Source organism: Rhopilema esculentum, chromosome 19 (assembly GCF_057945365.1).
Source record: "Rhopilema esculentum isolate cy_ngs chromosome 19, ASM5794536v1, whole genome shotgun sequence".
In the NCBI taxonomy this organism is placed as follows: Eukaryota; Metazoa; Cnidaria; class Scyphozoa; order Rhizostomeae; family Rhizostomatidae; genus Rhopilema; species Rhopilema esculentum.
Genome location: NC_142833.1, coordinates 1,676,308 through 1,697,769, shown reverse-complemented (window position 1 = coordinate 1,697,769; position 21,462 = coordinate 1,676,308). Strand labels below are relative to the sequence as shown.

The window sequence follows — 21,462 nt, the reverse complement described above, 5'->3', positions numbered from 1 at the left end:
ATATATGTATGAACCTTTAACCTGTATAAATATTATAAAATGGAAAAATAAAAAGGAACTGAAAATGGGTGTAATAGGACCAATGACATATTTAAAAGTTATCACATTATGTGTCAATTATGAAAATTAACGTTATGTCACTTATGATAATTATTCAATTGGTGCATTGTAAGTATGGTGATGATTCGAATGGGTAGAAGAAGACTGTTTTTTCTCTATCACTCTACCATTACGATCTACCATTGTTCTTGGAGAAAAGGGGGCGAAGGTAGAAATATTAAAAAGATGTAAATAAAATGTCAGTTTCTTGGTGTTTCGAGAAACGTTGCCAGGCATTGTAACTCAAGGCCAACTTCAGTTCATTTTATTCTAGGATTTGAAGGGGAAATATTTTTATTAGCGACAGTGTTGGTGAGTTTAAAGGTAATAGACAGGTACTAAAGACGCTTAAAGGCAGTCTGTCCCCTCAATGATTGGCTAATATGAACAATTGGTCTTCCTGCCTTAACGGATTGGCTGGTCTAGCTGCGTCAGTGGACAACATTTGAGACTGCGCGCATAAAGCTATCAGAAATGGCAAGAAGATTTTGTTACTGGAATTGCATGATGATAATGGAAGCATTTCTTTTCCCTTTTGACATATCTGTCGCAGAAACCAAACAGGGAACAAAATTTTTCTAGCCACAGCTTCACTACAACGGGAACACAGCCATTTGATTGAAAAGCCCTCGAATCAAAGTTGTCTCTGATTGGTTTAAATCGTTTGATTATCGATCAAGCTCAACGGTGCGTGAATTTCACTCCCGTGAAAATAAAGTTGAGCACAATAGGGGACAGACTGCCTTTAAGCCACCCGTCAATCAAGAATTGACCAGTTAGTGTGTCCCTCACGCGCTTATTGATTGGGTAATATTGATTGACAGATTAAACGTCATTCTTCTCATGCGCAGAACCGAATGCAATTCGATGCGACTGTAGCGCGACACGTCCGCTCTTAACATGTCGTATTTTGGTAATTTAATTGTCAATTGAAAAATCATTCCTGTTCATGCCCTGCCTCGTAAGTCAAAATAAATTACTATTACCTATTCGTAATTTATGCATTGAGTTCGGTGCATCAAAAGAGCAACGTTTAATTTGAGGCCGTTCCAGAGTAACAAATTTTCGAGAGTACGGCGATCAGCGGGTCGTCAAGTACGAATTGACTTTACTGTTCCTTTGTTCAGGCATGTTTTAAAGTTCTGTTAAGAGTATAAAAGGGTTGCTTTATAATTGGGTTAGTCTTGTCGTTAGCCTGGTCGTGGTCGTAGGGGTCTTGCCATTATTCAATCGAACACGTTGTTTTTTGTAGTCGAATAGTTTATAGAAGAATTTCATAACTTATCGCCGTTGGCGGATTTGAATGTTTCTGCCTACAATGAGCTCAAGTGTGTAAAACCTGCTTTTCAGAGGTTCCACGGGAATCTTTTTCTAATGGCTTTTATGAATGATAGGCTGACAAACATTTAATGGAGGAGAGCAGCAGGGCCGTCGCGAGGCAAGCCTTGTTGGGGGGGGGGGGGGGTTGGACTACAAATTTACCTCATTAAAATTTTTTTGCCTGAAATTCTTTAGTTTCTGTCACAAACCACTGCAATGCATTTTGTCAATATAACTCTGCATACAATTCGCAACTTTCATTTTAATTTGATAATAACGGAATTTTCCTAATAGTTTTGTTAAATCTCTATATCGGAACGGGCAAAGGATATAGTTACTACCCGAGGCGGCACCGGTTGCCGCCGAAGGGCCAGAGAATTTTCGAATTTTGATGCTTCCAGTTCCCTGGAAAATGCATTTTTTCAAGCACATTTCACTAAAGCAATCCTCCTAATCCTATTGAAAATATTATTTGCAAACAAATTAAACAGCAGATAAAAACAACTGGTACAATTTCGCCGTGGTCTTGAGAACAACCATATTGTCAGTTACTTCTAAAGCTAGGTAACAAGCAGCACTGGTTGTCGATTTAGATCCCTTTTTCCATCTTAGCATGCCTTTTGAATGTTAAAAAAATCTGGAGCTCATAGTGAATTGCAGTTGACGCTTCTAACGAGAAACTTTAGGGGAGATGGATACAAGACACAATTTTACCTAAAGAGGGCCTGGATTCTTCGATTAAGTGCCAACAAGAAATCTTCAAATCATTCTTCATCCATATCAAGGAATATCATATTTAACCAACGAAGCAACTACCTTTGCTTGATCCTTCATTGATTTTATGACATGAAGGTCTCTGAAATACCTAAAGCATTTCTTCCACCGAGCCGATTTTACCTGAAATATTGATTTACTATTGAGATACTATTGGGGGGACAATATGGTGGTGGATGGTGGTGACAATATCAATTTTTTTTACCTTTCCATATTTTCTAGAGTTAAATCATCTAACAATGTCTACCTGTTACTTGAGCGGAAAAATCTCAAAAATAAGAATTCAAAGTAGCAAAAATATTGCGTTTATTGAGTTTTCATTTTATAGCGTTTATTGAGTTATCAAGAGGTCAAACATGAATACAAATGTCAAAAAGTAATACCAAAGATTCGATCCTGACAGAAATTAGCCATGATATTCTAGAATTACCCAGAAAAAAGAGGAGGGGGACTGAGCCCCCTGAGCCCCCCTCTTATACAGCCCTGCCTCGCATTTGGCAAGCTTTCAATGGGGGGAGATGACAAAATGGCGATGCGCCGTAGTAGTGCAATGCGAATTATGCTTAGATTAGGAGTGAAAAACGAGGAAACAAAGAAAGTGTTGCAGTCATTTCACGATTTAATCAACGCCAATTCCTTAAAATGTAGTGGTGAATTAATTAACAGGAAAATTTATTGAAAAGGGCGGTCAAAATTTCAAAATAAATTTCTATGATGATAGTAAATGCCAATGTCAAGGGCACGTTTATGAGGGGGGCATTTTGGCCCCTCTTGTCCTTTCTATCAGAGGGTAAAAAAGGCCGCTTGTCCCCCACATCTCATCCTCCTCCGCGTCTGCGCCATACTAGTGACCGCCACATTCTTAAAAGACTGACCTAGGAAAGCGCATTGAACGAGACAGGAGTACGCCACATTTTCTAAAACAATTATAAGAACTTTGCTACAAAACAAATTGGAATTTTCATGGTGATTATCGCTTTCTAGACAACAACTCCTTCCTTCGAAAATAATCTAAATATTCTACCTCGGACATGATTAATTTTTTACAAAGATACAAGTTCGTATCAGATACATTCGGATTTATCCTAACCGCTTGCTCCATCATCAGATTTTGGCTTAGGCCGCTTCCAGTTATAGATGACTCTTCACCTAAACAGTCGATTTCCATTTCTCGAAGCTTCATCCTGTACTCTCTAAGCTCTTCCCAGAAGCTGTCGCCTTCATAAGATATCTCCTTCCACAAAGTGTTGTTGAAAAAGGTATAAAGTTCCATGTCGGCTGAATTCCATGTGCGTATTAATTCGATTAATTCCGGCGAAAACTTTTCTCTGTTATTTGCATTTTGGTTAGTGTGATGCATTTTGAGGTACAAAATATCGTCTAATTCCAAACAAAATCTTCTACGCATCAGAACCAATGACTCGTCCAAATATTCATATATCAAAACTAAACTAAACTTCTCATATAGTTCCCAAATAGTGGATCTAATAACGTCTTTTTTGTGGTATTCTGTCGTGCTTAAGCCCAAATCAAAGAACATCCCGTTCTTAATCAGGTTCAGTGAGTCCTAGGAGAAAAATTAATTCATATCAGTTATATCATATCATATCAGGATAGTGACACCCACTCCAAAAAATTATTTTACTCGTGACAAGTTATTGAAAGCAACATAGTATAGCAAACGATCACTTAAAGGTTGGGCATGGAGGCAAGAGGGCAATATTTTTCTACAGATTATAGGCCATAAAACACACTATTTTTGCTTAGAAATTCTAATCAAGGCAGTTTAAATCAGGGTCATGAACATTATCATGGAACCTGGAGCAGGCAATTAGTCCGGACTAAAAACTCTGTAATATGTTATGAAAACCAAGGCCATAAGTATTACTGTCAATCATTTGAAATGTTCGTACCCCTTCCGCCCCCCAAAAAACTATGAAGAATTCTTTGCTTCCCATGAACATCTCTTTTATTTCTGTTGTTTTCAAACAATAAAGTCCCTAATAATTCTATCATTCCTATGTCATTGATCGATTTCTTCTGAAAATAACAGGTTGGGGAATTTCGAGTCTGGGAATTGTTCAACTTGTTGTTGGGGATACCAGCTTGTTCAAGTGACACGGACCTCTTTTTGTGGTGAAAATGAAGAAACGATACTTACCTTAAATTTTCTCTGTTTAATAACATTTTGTATGTAAACTTTCGGATTAGAAATAAAAGTTTCAACTTTATCTTCGACATTCTCAATGCCAAGAAGATCTGCGAATCTCAAATTGTGGAAAGTTGTTTCCAGCTGGGTGGCGGGATTTCGCAGAATTGTGACGTATACACTTCCAGGTGTCATTATATTATCCATGACGTCACCATTATACCTTGCATGATTACATATTATGTTCGGCAGAGAACCATTCAAAAGAGTTATGTCGATGTACTTCCACTGGAATCGCATAGGCCAGTAGAATGTTGAAAGTCCGTCACTAGGCAACGCCATATTCAAATCTCGAAGATCACCAAGCCGGTTGAAGATGTTTGTCAAGACGTCACTTCCGGTAAAGTGGGTCTTCAGGAAAGCTATGTTCAAGCTTGGCTTGCTGCATTTCTGCTGCCTAGAAGATAAACAGCAAAAGTTTTGGGCTTTTCGGAGCACCTTTTGATGGATTGGTTATAGCCAAATCATTGTTAGAGCATCAATCGTACATTCAAGAACTTTTCAGGATTTGCAAAGAAATTATAAGATTTGCTTTTGCTTTGTCTCAAAGTTTCTGAGTTTGGTTTAAATCCTTGGATAAGAAGTTATCTTGCTCCTTGAAGCATTTTCGAAAGTTTCTTTCAGCTAGTAGAGTTTATAAATACTTATGCAAAACCGAAATTCTATCGACATCAGCACTGATTTAGTAGCAGGCAGATATACAATAATAAGGAATGGTGCGAGCAAAGAAGCCTGGGGAACTCTCTACAAACAGACTGCTTTAGAGTTTTGATCAGCAAAATGGGTTGTGCTTTCATACTTCAAAACGTTACTGGGAGGGGTTTGGTAATTGATACTTCATTTTACGCATGCGTACAGACGCTGAATTTTTCCTACATTTGACACTGCACATGCGCGACTGAAAGAAACCATGATTCGATCTTCAAACAATTTTATACTGCTCCTTTGATTTAATGCAGTGAGAAACACGGCTGCCAGTTTGTACATGGGTAGATTTTTCTATAGTGCAAACAGGGTACATACAGCAAAGCTAATAAGACTTTTACCTTGGTATCACAGGAAGAGGAGTATCCGTTTTGAAGTTCTCGTGCCACATGACGTAATCTTCTACACCCTCGACATCAACATCTCTATCTCTGCCATAATCAAACACTGGCATTTTCGGAAGCGTGTTTTTCCTCGTCTTTTTCAGACGGATGAGTCCTTTATCAAACCCACTAAATGACGATCCTTCCACAATATCCTCTACCGTACTTGAAAGATTCTCCGAAACACTGAAACGAAATGCATTCTTAATAAGAGTAGAACAATCATTTGAAAAGCTTGTGCTCAAGACAGTGAACGTGAAAGTAGATGTCTGTGATGCAGGTCACGTTATGATGCAGTCAAACGAAAATTACAAATGGATTCTACTTCGGGGATAGTACAGTTACTACGGCCTATAGTGGTAAAATAGTTATTGGGAATGTACAGTTTGTGACCTGGGCCGTCGCTACGGGGGTGTTAAACCCCTTGGAAGAAAATTTCATCGTAAAAACGAGACGTTTTTGCCATTTAGGGGGCTTCATAGGCAAGTTTTCCAATATAGTGGCAAACAAAGGATGGCCTATCCACTTTGCCAGCAAATAGGATCACGGCAACCCATTTTTAGACAAAAGCGACGACCCCTGTTTGTAACAAGAACATAGAAAAATTGTTCACGTCGCACATTTAAAAAACAATCCAGATGTAAAATTTAGCAATGCTTCAAAATGATATTTCTTACAAACATGTCAACTCTTTTCTAACATACTTTAGCATAAACTGTTTTCTAAAATTTTGAAAGTTGCGAAGCTGAAAGAGAAACAGAAACAGCTGTGACGTCATTTTACCTGGTTTGGGCAAGTATCCTTGCATACAAAATATAGTGAAAACCTGCTAATAAGAATTCTGTAGAGACTAAGAGAAGAGTTCGAGATAGCGGGGGTTTTAAATACCGACGAATCCTTACATAAAAAGGGCATATCAATGGACAAGGATTTTAGTTCGATATAGCGAGATGTTTGCCGGATCTTGCTACTACTCGTGATCAATATAAAGGCCTAATCAATTTAAAATGGAAATTGTATAGCCTATACCTTACTTTCATCACAGCTGTCAACGACAAAAACTTTTGAAACCTGTCCACAATTACCAAAAGGGGCACCATTATAGAAGTTAAAAATGGCTACGAGAAAAGGCGAACATTCTGAAACATACTTTAGCTTCTCGTCTGACACTATTCAGAGTGTTCAAGAACTGAGTGTTCAACGTTGAGTTACCTTTACAGTCATGTACTTGGTTTTTGGCTGGCCTATTTTGATCCATGTTGTGATGTTCTATACTCTGAAGACTATCAAACGAAAAGCTCAAGTATGTTTAAAAATGTTTGCTTCTCTCAGGGGTTGTTTTAGCAAATTTCAACAATTTTCCAAAAAGTTTCCGGTATGCTGAGAAGCACGAGAAACAGGATTGAGTGTACGGTGTTTCATTGCATTCTGATTTATACTGAGGGAAGAGGGGGGGTTGATGCTCCCTTCTTTGTTAATTTGCTTAATGTTCGGATTTAGGTATATGACTTTTATAGTCTTTGGATCACTGCTTCTGGATAATCAAGCGGTGAGAACACATAATTGCCCCGCTCTTAAAATTGTCCCGCTTTTAAAAATGCATTTCTCGGGTATGTTGTTGTTATTATTATTATTATCATTATTATTATTATTATTTGCACTCATATGATTTTAATTATATGTTATAACTTTTATAAAATTAGCAGATTTGTCACCAGGCTAGCCGATAGTAACTACCTGTAAAGTGAGGTTACTGTTGTAAGTAGAAGAATATAAAATAAAAATGTTTCATTATTATTATCATTATTATTTTGTCCCTGCTTGGTAATACCCATATGGAAATGCATTGATTTGTCATTTAACGCATTTTCAATCATCCAAAATGGCGCATGTAGGCAAACTTGTATTTATCCCAACATGTGTAATCATTCAAGTGACCCAGTTCGTTCTTAAAGGGCATGTGTCGTGAACATGATTGGCTAACGCAATACTATTATCTTTCTTGTTTAGTACATAGCATGGAATCGAGGGTGAATTTTCACGGCAGTAAAATTTCAAGAAGAAGAAATGAAAAGCAACGAAAAAAAGGAATTCCACTCTAAACGCTTTTGTTTTATTAGCCAACAGCTAATGCGACATATGCCTTTGAAAGATATCAACTAATATGAGAGCTGGTTTTCTGTCTTGCGAAAGATAATATACTTTCGACTAATACCAACCCTCCGTCGATTGCAAAATGCTTTGTTTAAATTAAAGATCTATCAAAGAGCTTCTATCTAAGAAAAAAATAAACTGGGTAATTGAATTAACAAACAAATTAGTATCCGAAGCATACGGTGGAACCGTGAAAAGGAATTACCTTCTAAAGATTAATATATCAAACAGCAGCATCAATCTATAAAATATTCCTAATTTCTTTGCTTTGTCCCTTAGCAATACTATTTTATAAGCACGCCTCATGTTGCAATTTGTATTCTCTACTGGGCTTCATCAAACAAACCTGTTTTAGACGCAGTTATATACGTATAGACATTCTTCTGAAATATGACAATTATAAACCAGTCATAACCTACCTTGTAAAATCATAACCAAATTCGTCGATGTCATCGTTTTCAAGGCTTCTCTCGACTCGTAACAAATCAGGACGAAAACTATCTTGTATGAAGTCCCACTTTGAGTAGCACATAACCAGAACGAAGAAAAATCCAAGCGTAATCGAATGAAACAATCTTCTGATAGAAAATCTCCGGCCTAGCATGGCCTAGGCAAGTTAAAAATATTGAGAAGAGCATGCCTCATGGTCGAAAAACAGCGCAGAAGTGTCTCATATCTGACAATAATTCACACACCTTGTATCGCGTTTATATTACAGACAATATACATAGCACATAGGCTGCATTTGAGCAGTAAATTTTGCCGAGGAATCAACATCAGTCACCCGATAGCTGCTTTCGATTCACGGGCCTAGGCCTTATTCATTATTCATAAAAATACTGGTGCTCACTGATCTTTGATTCGCATCGGTCAATTCTGTCTGTACGCTAAGCATGTAACCTGCTCACTGGCATTTCGTATTATCTTTTGTAAATGTGAACGGTAACCCATGCATTGTTTCAAGCAAGTAGCAGACAAACCAAGTAACATATTGGCATGTCCACTCAGAAGCGGTGATAATCACAAACAACCATCTTCAGTCGCAGACACAGGCCTACTTTACTTTATATCCGTGTTGCAGGGTTTTCATTTGACAGCAGAATAATTAAAAAAAAATTGAAAATCAACAAAGCAGCTATCAAGCTTTTTCACGTTTAGGTCTTTCGCTCAAGTCTGCTTGGAATTGAGGCGTTGCTACAGCAACCGGTCTTGGGTGCTACAGCACCACTGGTCTAAAAAAAGACTGGATCGAGCTTCTCCAGCCCAGCGTTGATTCCACATTGCAGCGTCCATCTTGAGACCTCGTTATGTTGTATGAGACTAGAGACTAGAGAGCAACCATGTTGGTTTCAGTTCCACTTGCTTTTTCATAGCAAAATTTAAAGTAACCGTTGAAACAAAAACTTGCGAATGAGCACAAGCATCATTCGCAAGTGACGTTAAACATTTTTGCCATAGTACTAAGCTTATGTAACGAAGAATTCACTGTTCACTTATTTTCCTAGGCCTTTTCGATCTTAGAATATTTTCGAATTTACTGTGTGTGCACCGTTTCAACAAATGGCAGCCCAAAGCTTTAGGCGCGAGAGTTCTCAAGATGGAAAGGCTCAATCAGCTTCATCGTGCTGATGTAGGAGAACAATAGGTTGTTCGATCCAGTCTTTTTTTCAGATCAGTGTACAGCACCAAAAGCAAAGTGCTCATGTGTGTAGTGTCTGAAGTCAAATTTGGGACGATCTTTAACGCCACAAAGATGGAAACGTCATAGCCATGAATATAATTTTATAACATGAAACCATCGCTAGACATTAAAAGAGCAAGAGACCATGTAGAGCCGCCTGCTACCCTACTAAAAGTATTTGAACTCAATAAAACGCAAAACCGAAATAAAAATTGAAAAAAGCTTCCACGGTCATTAGGCCTGTTCTGAATTTGAGGCAGATAAGCATTACTACCTGAAAATACATCGCATTCTGTGAAGAGCAATATTTGTAATGCTCTCTATCTGACTCCAAAGCCTTTTGCGCAGCAGTCTGAGAGCTAGTGGGACAGGCATGGCACAAGGGTACAAGACGTATGCTAAATGAATTACACGACCGGCGAAGGTTTTGCAATGAAAGGCAAGGCTCCATAACTAGATTTTTGGCTGAAAAAACAGCAATATTTCATTTAGTAAGATTTGACTCAGTTAAAAGTAGAAACTATTCTTGTAATTACCGAAGATCTGGCAATATCTAATGTTAATAGCAATTATTAATGAACTTGACAAACAATATTATTCATAAAAGTCATGACAGAAACCCAAATCATATTCTGATCATATTCTGATCCAACCCGTCTCACCAACGAAAATGACCTAGACATCAGAATACAAAAACACATTCCTATAATACGTGTTTATTACCTATCCTACAGCCTAACGATACCTAACGCAATGGCGTACGAATTCATGCAAGATCGTTTCAATGGATGGTGATCCCGTCGCAACTATAAGTAACTTCTAAGGCAGCCTTTCCACTAGCCTGGGTTAAAAGAAACCGGGTTAAAAGTTATCCGTTTTCAAAGTGAGTCAATGGAAACGGCATTTTTCTTCGACCCCTTTTTAATCCGTTTTTGATCGTTCCCACTAAGCCGGGTTAAAATGTATTCGGGGTGAAAAGTTGAAAGAGAATTCAGAGTAATCCTTCAATTTCCATCGTTGTAGGTCGACATCGAAGATTTTGTTTTTTTTATTTCCGGCGCCATCTCAATTCTTACACGTTGCTGTTGTTGCACGTGGGTCAGAAGTTATCCGGGTTTCGGCGTTTCCATTAACTCGCAGATGGGTCAAAAGATATCCGGGTAAAAACTGACCCACTCTGAGACCTGTTTTCAAACTTATCCGTTTTTCAAGTGGGTTAGTGGGAACGCGACGCAGAAACGGATAACTTTGAACCCGTTTTAGTTTTAACCCGGGCTAGTGGAAAGGCTGCCTGAGATTGATATGTTATCTTTGAGTTTTGTAATACACGACCAATACCACATTGCTACACTGGTGCAAGAGCAAGAAAAGTAATTGTACATTTCACTGTTTGGAAGAGTTCAAGGTGATTGGCCTTGTGTGAAAAGAAGCTATCCGTTTGACCACCAAAGACCTGACTTGAAAAACAAAATGATTAAAATAAAGCTAGAAAGCTCTGCGGTAGCTTGAGAGTTGGTTTGAACTAAACGAAGAATTTAATGATGAGTATTTTTTATGCCGAATCTTAGCTTCAATTTGAGTTAGGCTTGCTGGAAAAACGTGGTTCTATTAACGAGAACTGCAAACAGTGTCATTTTGCTCGCATTCAATTTGATATAGAAGCTGGGCACTATAGGATGGACAGCGATTCAGAAGGTCTGCCGTACACAGTGTGCATGGCTATAATGATGAAAATACCGTTTACTAGGGCTGCATTTACAGGTGGTTTCTGTAATAATATCTTATCTGCCTTAATCATGCAGTATTATTACAGAGGATCGAACGGATAAGGCAGTGAGAAAACGGCTACGGCATAACGCGAGACATAAATAGCGAAACAAGTAGGTTATAGAGAGATAGCAATACCTGTATAGCTTCAACAGTAAAGAGTCATGTATCCATATGTGGACGAACATGACCGGACATCGTTGACGATGGGATGATGCAAAAGGGTCATTGAGTTTATTTTTATAACGGGTAGATTGAACACAGATTGAAATGAAACGAAACCAAGTACAAAGCTTATCAATAAAGCAATATTCTTGCAGACAAATGTAGCTGAAAAACCGAATTCAAAAAATTCTATGTAAATTGCAATATCAACATTGACATGCTTTAAACAAATACAACATTACTTGTGTAACATGTTATATTTTAACGTCACAGTACTCTTTATTTATCAAATAACTTTTAACTTTGTTGTTAAATACAAAATCTTTCAAATGTCTGAAAATTTTCACCCTTCAAAAGTGTCAAGCGATATTATAATTTCATCAAGGGTGTTTGTATGTATACAGACCAAACAGATATCACCTTAGTGCAGATAAACTTAATCTCCCATGAAAAACTTTTTACAGAGTTTTGTCGAACAAAGAGAGGAAATAAATATAAATAATAATTACAGAAATAATCAAATTTGGGGTAAAGAAGCCTATTCGAGACAAGCTGATATGGTCTTCCTTTTGAACTAAGCAAATGATTCTCATACGAGGATAATTTCTATGAAATCTGCAATGTTAAAATTAATCTTAGGAAAAGCTTTGATCATTTTGCAGAGCACTCTATCCACGAACTGTCGGAATGATGAAGCAACAACCTTTCGGGGCTAATGAACTTTCTCTGAGATGTTTAAAAGCATTGAATTAGATTGCGCAATTTTTATTGTATTGTAAACTCTAACCGAGTTGCAATTCCAAAGCGCCATCAAGAGGAAATAGCCGAAAGAAATGCTTACTCGTAATATCTACATGAAACAACCATTCTACTATGAACTATCAAATGGTGTTTTAACATTCCAAGAAAATTCATTTTCATAAAATACTAAATTTATCAAACAACCCATGATGAAATTGTTTTTATCGATGTTTCAACTAAACGTCAACCTTGTTTACGAACTTCAACACGAAAAACACAGCAATTGGTAACAGATCCAAAAAACGAGTTGCAAATACGTTTACACAGTATTTATCATATTCCAACAATAGCCCAGGAACCTCTTGTGGTTGCTGCAGACAATAAAAGACTTTTCCGGGGTTATAAATACGTAAAAATACAGGTCCGGTAGATTAAATTTCAACAACGCTACGAAATTCAGCATATTTCCAAATGCTATCCCTAGCACAAATTTAGCGTTGCAGATTGCCACAAAATTTAAAATGCATTAAATTTACAATCAGGATTCGTTTAGAGGTAACTGCATGATTACTTGTTACCCGTCTGCACAGAATTCAACAAAAATACCTGCTTTTGAAATGGCCCTCTTATCTGCCATTTTAATTTGGCCGCTCTCTCCTCAAATGAAAATTTAAACCCCAATACCTGATTACATCTCGCTTTAATATACAAACAGTTTTAGTTTTATAAATATGCATATTTTCTGTGGGTCTTCCAGCTTTATGGCACCGTTGTTAGAAATGGCGATCGATCATTTAGAGTTTTGCTCCTGGCAATATCCACAATCATAGAGACTGATAACATGGAGTACTTCTTCCAATTTGCTTTCATACTGTATGCATCCTTCAGACCAGGAATACAGGTAGCTAATTCCCGATGTTGACAGTCTTGGAACTTGAAAGGCAATACCTGATAGCTATGGGCATTTTGATCCTCCCTTTTGTCGAAAGCACTCGTAAGAAACCAGTTCGTCGAGCGTCCACCGTAGCGTATCCTGGTGTTGGTCTTTCAGCACTGCGTATCATACTTGCGTGTCTTCTAATGGCATTGAAATCATCGTTTCGCTACAGTTACGACAAAACGCAACATATGGGTTTGGTAATTTCAGCTTGATATGAACAGCAGCGGCAAACCCCGGTCAGAATGAAAACGCGATAAAAGCGAAACAGTTCTACTCTTTATAAAACAAGGCCTACCAGCATGATGCGATGTATGCCTTTGTTTCGTAACGACTAGAGTATCGTCTATTTCATAATCAAGTCGAATACCTTAAAAACTGGTAAGAAACCTTGAACGACCCAAACTATAAAAAATGCCATTTGAAAAACAAAATAGATTTCTCTCTAATACCTCGTTGATTGACTACCTCTTGTATTCGTCTCCAGGGAATCTAGAGAAAATAAACAGCCCGTTATAGATTTCATTTATTCATTTATACATTCATTCATTCGTTCGTTCGTTCGTTCGTTCGTTCGTTCGTTTGTTCGTTCGTTCGTTCGTTCGTTCGTTCGTTCGTTCGTTCGTTCGTTCGTTCGTTCGTTCGTTCGTTCGTTCGTTCGTTCGTTCGTTCGTTCGTTCGTTCGTTCGTTCGTTCGTTCGTTCGTTCGTTCGTTCATTCATTCATTTTTTATTACCTATACACGGTAGGCCCATCAATTGAAAAGACTGTTTTATAGGGGCTGTGTCGAACTCTATAATAAAAAGACTTACAACACATCAATACAAAATGCAAGACGAAAGAACTGATGAAACCAGCGTTCTTAAATAAAAACCAAATGCAATGTTGAGGCACGCACCCTGCACGAAAAAAACTTGAAGTTCCTGAATAAACCATCAAAAACACCAAATATCTGACATGGGCAAAATAATATTATAACTTACTCGTCATAGTTAAATGTTTTATTTCCTCCACCAGCTACCGATGTATCATTTGTCAGGATCACTCTCCTGAGAAAATGAATTCTATTAAAACGGAGAACTGTTCTATCTTTTTAAAATAAAAACGAAGCATTGTTTATTGGCTTACTCAAAAACACAATGTAAAAAAGCTAGATATCAAGTCAAGTTATATATCATCGATACTGAAGTTTAAACATAATGACTTATCATCGACTACCAAATGGCAATGGGTCACATGTACTATTAATGAGGAAACCCACTGGTCTATTGCGCTACAAATGCCTGTTATGTCCCACAAGCCAAATTGTTCTTCTTATATGGAGACCATGGCTTGAGAAATAAACGAACGCATTGAAAACAAAAATAATTTTTAGGCCAATATTACTAAAAGGGAACACCCGAAGCTGACATTTGGTTTCGCAAGGGTAGTTTGAAAATCCAATCCATAAACATTTTCCCATCGAATTGAGACGAACTACAAAATCGATCCTGCAGAGAACTAGGGGACGTGTTCTCCTTCAGTACCTAAACCCGCCACCCACCCACCCACCCACCACTGCCATCGTGGAAACCAACGCTTCGTCAGTTGCACCACGGTTAGCTGAAAATTGAATGAAATTCTTGCCACGGTCTTCAATCCACCCCGGGATTGAATTGCTCCATGGAACAAATACAAAAATTAACATTGGTATAGACAAATAGATGAGGCAGACACGGGGGCAAAAACTCTTGTATAGCACACACAGCAAGCAAGTCATGGACGTTTGATGAAATGTAAGATAGGGTTGACTCTATGAAAACTCAACCTATTCCTTGAAAAGCTGCACGCTGAAATTGTAAATAGTGTGTAAACATTTATTGGGTAACCAGAATCAGCTTAAATTCTAAAATATTTCCAATTAAATAACACCTCTCCATGTCTGCGTCAACTTTTTAAATAATTCCTTTCTGATTTTACATGTAATTCATAATTCCATTAACTTCATAGCAACTTATACATACTTTGTTTCCTGCTCTGGAGGTGCGTTGCTGTAGGAGCCTAAAATTCGTGCCCTTTAAAACAAGAAAGAGCATTAATGGGCAAAAAGATTTTTCATACTGAGAAATAATTCAATTTTATAAAATGGAAAAAAATCGCTGAAAATAAATTAAAACCAGGTATTTTTTGTCATTATTAAATACTGAATTCTCCCTTGTATTCCTGCCCTCTCTACTATTCCTGCCTCTTTTTACAAGATCTATTAAAAATAAAACATCTTTTCCTAGTTTTAAGTAAGATACAAGAGAAACCGAAAATACTTTTAATAACATTTGAATGTCCTCATTATCAACCCTTTCCCCCTGAAATTCCACATCTTCGTCATCATCTTTATCTTGCTCAATCTCTAGCACTTTTCGAGCCATCAAAGTACTCTCTTTAGACTCCGCCTTTTTTCTATACTTTGAAAAGTTAATCTAGCCTCGAGACATGTCGAACCCGCCTCTGTGATACTCCCACTGCTGAAATAATCTCGCAAAAAAATAGGAGGTCAGATCAATAAACCTGCAGCTGGAAAACAAGAGAGGAGACAGCACATTTTTTACACGAGCCCAGTTTATAAGAACATTGAGGCTCGTTTTGCCAAAATATAAGAGCAGCGTAAAAACAAGCCCCGCCTCAGATGGAAAATCGGGTTAAAAACAATGTTTATTTGAAAATGTCCACGTGTTAACAAAACAAAGCAGATTTTGCCAGCTAAAAAACCGTGTAAAGGCAAATTCCAGGCAGAACTGTTAGTTAGTGGACTTCAAAACAATTTATAGCATGTAGTTATAGAAAATTCAATGTTGAAATAGGAACAGCATAACTCAAACAATATGGAAAATAAGAGCATTGATCCTCTACAAAATTATTTGGCTGTTATAAAAAATAACAGTAATTCATAGAAATACTGATTTCCACACAATAAAATGGCAACGTGAAAATTATTGACACAAACCCAAGCACAATGTCAATTCACATGGGTGAATCTGCAAGAACACCTTCATTTAAATTTGTTATGAGTTAAGAGAGGCCTCGAAAACAGTGACATCAAGGAACTTTACTATAGGGGAGGAATCCTTGCTAAAAATAGTTGGAGCACATGAATATTGACCTAAACTAATGAAACCACGACTGAACTACCTTCTTCAGATATCAATCTGCTTCCAAAGTCCCCCCCTCCCCCTATAAAGCTGATTACTAAACCAGTTTGATTATAACAGGGAATTGTATGTAAATTTTGAAACATCGTTATAAGGGGGTATTGGCAAAAACTTTTAAACTGTTGAAATTTTCTTTGAGTGTTCAAAAATATTTTTTTTGGCAAGGATTGCAGTTAATTGGCAAGGATTGTTTATTAACATTGGGTAATAAACATCATATTTCAGAGCAATGCCTTTTCATCTACAACAAGTAACATAAACTTTGAACAACAAGCTTCGCATAGAGTCAAAAATGAAATTGGGCTTGGAGAAGCTGAGGCAGAAAACCAACCTTGCTGCAGCATATTCAGCTTCTTTTTCAGCCAAAGTCTTTAAAGGTTTCTTGTCTACTTGTTTGACGTTCTGCAGGGTTGGGCCATTCTCACGTTTTAAGATTCTTATCTGCCAAATATGATAATGGATAAATAGGTACTATAGTAAACATTAAAAGTCAAAATTTGCACAAACAAATGGATGATGGCATATCTATCATGACCAAATCAGTTGGCATTTTAGATACTATCAGACTCCTCAAAGCTAAAAATTTCAAAAAGTGATTTCAAACAGTTAGTTGGACTGAGACATGATTATCCCTATAGAACAGTAAGTTTATATGATGTCCACAGCTTAATCATTCAAACAAAGCACCACATACCAAAATTATTCACTATTTCATGTTACACCATTTAATGTGATATCATTATAATGTTATATATTCAACATCAATGCAGCTTGTGCATTATGAAGAAAACACACTTTTAATGTCGTTTGTGTGATAAGTTAAGGCCAAAAAGGATCTAGCCTCTATAGTTCATGCTTCATACGTTTCTTAAGTGAACTTACAAAGTGCTAGTCCAGTAAGATAATTCATACTTCTAATGTAGCACCTGATTTATAAATTCTTACAAAATATTTTGATGAATACAACCTTTACTTTTCTCATAAAAATGCAATTTTTCAACTTGGAAAATATCTTTAATCATCTAAATATTTTTATTAACTAAGTTTTCAAGGCTGGCCTAAGATTTCAATCTTTGGATTTTGTCTTAAAATACAAAATGGGTTGCAGAGTTTGCCAGCTGAACAGCGTAACATATTGGCTACATGGGAAGTAAACAAATAAACGGACTTAAGAGCCTGAAAATCAATTATACCTGAGGCACATATTCTGACCTCCCTAGTTCTTCTGCAGGTGCTAATGCTCCAACAGCTAGCCCCCTAGCAAATAAAATTTGATAAAGAAATTAAATACTTTTAACTATTTATAATAAGTTACTTGTTTACAAAATATATTTTATCCCAAACCCTAATGAAATGAATAATGGATAAGCGAAATTGGAAGAAGAACTGAGAAATTTCAGTGTGCAAGTGTAAGAAAATGAATAGCAACAGGGTATGCTGCATGGAAAGATCATCATTCAATGCAACCAGTTTTCTGTTTCCTAAAACATTCCACTGGCAATAGATTTTCTAAAATATAGAACTTTTTGGAAAAATTAAGATGAAACAATTTAATAGTCATAGTCAAATATTGAGTAATAGTCAAAAAGTCAAAACCACAGTTAATTTCCAGCAAAGCAATCTATTATGTGGCTTTCATCAGAATTCATAATACTTTGGTTACTATGTGATTCCATATTTTTTCTATACCAATTTGTTTCTAAGTCAATCATTTAGCATCATATTGATAAATAAATTGTGTATCTGTCAGTAAAACTTAACTAAAAAATCTAAGTTAATCTAATTTAATTTTATCAAAGAATCCCCTTTTAAGGATCCTTTATTGAGAATCCTCTTTTATTAAAATACCAAAAATATATTTAAAGCATTGTTGTAAATTGTATAATTAAATATTGACATTCACCAAAATTGTCAATTATCAAGAATGAACATGAATAAAAACATTAAAAACATATTTAGACAAACAATACTTTAATTCTTGATTCTTTTCGACTTCTTCTTTGACACGAAGCTCTTTTTCTCTTTGCTCCATACGTTTTTCAAGCTCCTAGCATATAAACATGAAGAAACAATCTCATTAAGACATAATAACTACTGCACGCCTGAAAATATCCAGACGTGTGGTGGCATGCGACATTTTATCACAAAAAAAAATTTATGGTTAATCATATTAGATCTATGCATAAATTGCCAACACAACAATGATGACAATGATAATCTTGATCAAATTTATTTCGCTGAATTCTATACATAACTAATTACATTGATGGCATAATCCCGCAAATGGTTCACAAAGTATTAATAGGCTGAATATACCAGCAAGATTTTTCATCTTTTCTTCTTTCAAGTAGAAAGGCAGGAAGAACCTTCCTTTATGGCATGCCTGGAAACTATGAACTGAAAAAGCATATGGAATTGTTTCAAGCTTTCCGCATGCAAATGCAGTAAATGGATGTGCATACGCTTTTGGCATATGCAAGATGAACAGGCGTATGCTTCAAAGCTTACCCTTGTGCAGAATTTAGCACAATATGCTAATAAGTTCAGAACTATAAACCAGGCTTTAAATCTTGTTCACATGTTCTACTGTTTTGAATGTTTTGAAATCACAGTCAATGTTCTACTTAAAATATGGAGATATAAATGTCTGGTATAGTTATTTGTGTTTGGATTTCTTCACAGAAATGCCATAAAACCTTGAAAAGGCATTAACTTTTGCAGAAAGCTTTTCTCCATTTTAAGTGTCAAAAGAAGTGCATATTTGGCAATGTATGTAATTCCCCAAGAAATAGTGATAAATATACACAGGGAATAAGTAGACCAAAATAAAGGTGAAAATTTATAGAAAAGTTCATCATATTGAGGAAAATTATGACGAAGGGACCTACAACTAGATTCATAATAATGAGAGTTTGTTACATACGGGATTGGTTATACCAAGGGAATTTGTACAGGGTTCAGCAAAATCCAAGGGGCCAGACCTTGTTTTACCAGAAAATTCCACTGTTAATTAGTCCTATGATTATTATAAAAATTTTCTATCTAATCCACAATCTTGACAAGGTGTTGAGCCTTTTTGAAGTGGCATGAAGTAATTGTAACAAGAAAAGATAAACATTCAAACCCATCTCAAAAACCAACAAAGTAAATCATATATGAAGAATTTTGCTCTAAAATAAAAGAGAGCAAGTGATATCTCGCACTCCTCCAAATCAGTAGGTGTGTGCCTGTACATAGTACATGTCTTTATTATTCCTCCAGAAAATCATATAATTCTACCATTTTTGCAAACATGCCTAAATTCCATCTTTCCCTAAATTTCCTCTTTCCATCAAGCCTAAATTCTATCAAAATTGAGAATGATTACAAAATAATGATTAGAAATTGACCTTGGTACATAGAACTCAGTACAGAAAAACACACAATTCTAAATCTCAAAACTTCAAAAGTTATTTTAAAGTTGCATATCACTTCAGAAGCAGAAACCATATAAAACCTTAATATTGTGATTGCATGACAGGAATTATATAGATATATATTTATATCATCTTCCTCCTACACACAGCTCAAATTTCAAAAATGACAATGCTTACAGCAGCACAGGACCAAAATCCAGTTTTCTTAACTTGGATAGAACATGTAAGAGCCATATACAGCTCAAACATGAATAATTTTACTGCCTTGTTTCATACTAAATTTGCAATATTTAGCACAAAGAAAACCTTATAAGAAGTAAAAAATACATGCATATAGAAACAAAGGTGCTGATGCCGTAACCATATGGGCTACTTTAAATTCACTTGACAACACAACACTGTCTTGCTGGCCCTGGCCTACCCAATATGGAGATTTATGTTGTAAAAATATGCTAGCAGAGCACTCGAACTCTCAGTCTAAAGTAGCAGCTGTGAGTAAATCAATGTTGGAACTTTTCCCCAAGCGTAAGTCTTAAAAGCAACCATAATTCGTACCCCAGTGTCTGCAGCATCTTCCCAAGAGTCCAAGACGTCGTCGTCCATTTTGCCAGTTTTAACCTTGCCAGCCTCTTTCTCGATATGACGCAACTGCTACGGCCTGCGTCCCAATTCCTACGAGGTCAATGCAGAAAAGATGGGTATGAAAAAGTTTTGTGTTTATTAAGCAACTATAACAATATTTATGATGACTTCACCACTGTCATTTTCACCGAAATTCATAAATATTAACAAAAAGTGAACAATTTTTTAAATTATTGGCAATACACATTTTTGGTCCCAATTAAATTACCTGGTGTGGGATCAGCCACTCAGATTTTCTTATGCCATAAAGATTTTCTCTAAAATGAAAAATAAAAGCGAAGTAACAGAAAAAAACCAATTAAATTAGAAGCGAGCTTGAGAAAGTTTATATCTGCCTTAAAAAAGACGCTTTGCTATGTATGAATGCATGCCTGTTGAATTAAGTGCTTTGCTATGTAAGAAAGGAAAGCTCAAGATGATATTCTGAGCCTTATTCTTGCTACAATCTTCAGACAACTGCCACCAGAGGGACTTATTTTTATTGGCATGTAGGAATATCCAAAGAGTACAGGGGCGGGTCCAGAGCAAATTGGTAATGGGGGCGCTAAAACGCTTCCTGAAATTGGTGACGAGAGTACGCTGTATGGAACAATTTCAAACCCTAACAACAGACAGAAGGCTCCCTACCAACTTTCTGAGGAAATTTTACTATAGTTGTGCCAAAACAATGATACATAGTCTGAGCACCACTGAAGGTCTCTTATTAAAATTTCTCTCTAAAAGATGAATCTTCTGGCTGAACATTCGCTGCTCCGCCATAGTGGCTCCAACTCTGCTAGCGTACTCTGCAAAAGAGGCTGACTTGAATTACCGAGAAATCGAATTTTGGGGACAGAGGCCCAGAAAATTTGCCGCTATTTGTTTGATTTTCAATTGGAATATGGCTGCATTGTTGGACAGTACTTTAATGAATGCACCTAAAATTCAATAGTACGTCATTATTGCAAAAGGTAAGATTTGATGAAGATGAATAACCAAGGTTTGATCATCAAGGTGGCCACTATGGTTGGCGGCAGAAAATGTTTTGCAACTATGACATTCTAGAGATAGCCGGAAGATGGCTCTAGGGTATTTACAACATCGACTGAGAACCAAGGATCCTAGGTGCAACAGACAAATATCTATCACAGTTATGCTCCATAGTTCTATTTGGTTTGATTATGCATGAAGATTGGAAAACTTTAAAGCGCAAGAAATTGAAAAATGTTTGAATGAAATTAAGGCAGGAATTAAAGAACACACATTTATGGATAGCCTTTTTTATCTTCCTGAGCATGACTTTTT

At 36.6% G+C, this 21,462-nt stretch overlaps 2 protein-coding genes across 2 annotated transcripts; both read right to left on the bottom strand.

Annotated features, from left to right (window-relative positions):
- Nucleotides 1-3,097: 3,097 nt before the first annotated feature.
- LOC135688229 (galactose-3-O-sulfotransferase 2) lies at nucleotides 3,098-11,235 on the bottom strand. Its single transcript, XM_065204978.2, has 4 exons — nucleotides 8,064-11,235; nucleotides 5,449-5,676; nucleotides 4,355-4,799; nucleotides 3,098-3,760 (listed from the first exon to the last, which is right to left on the bottom strand). Exons 1-4 carry the CDS (start codon nucleotides 8,246-8,248, stop codon nucleotides 3,164-3,166), a joined length of 1,455 nt encoding a protein of 484 aa, XP_065061050.2. The 5' UTR covers nucleotides 8,249-11,235; the 3' UTR covers nucleotides 3,098-3,163.
- Nucleotides 11,236-11,373: 138 nt separating this feature from the next.
- Nucleotides 11,374-20,209, bottom strand: LOC135688221 (SUZ RNA-binding domain-containing). The gene is made up of 7 exons (XM_065204967.2): nucleotides 20,092-20,209; nucleotides 18,091-18,167; nucleotides 17,314-17,377; nucleotides 16,452-16,561; nucleotides 14,939-14,989; nucleotides 13,919-13,984; nucleotides 11,374-13,427 (listed from the first exon to the last, which is right to left on the bottom strand). Exons 1-7 carry the CDS (start codon nucleotides 20,137-20,139, stop codon nucleotides 13,400-13,402), a joined length of 444 nt encoding a protein of 147 aa, XP_065061039.1. The 5' UTR covers nucleotides 20,140-20,209; the 3' UTR covers nucleotides 11,374-13,399.
- Nucleotides 20,210-21,462: the final 1,253 nt, after the last annotated feature.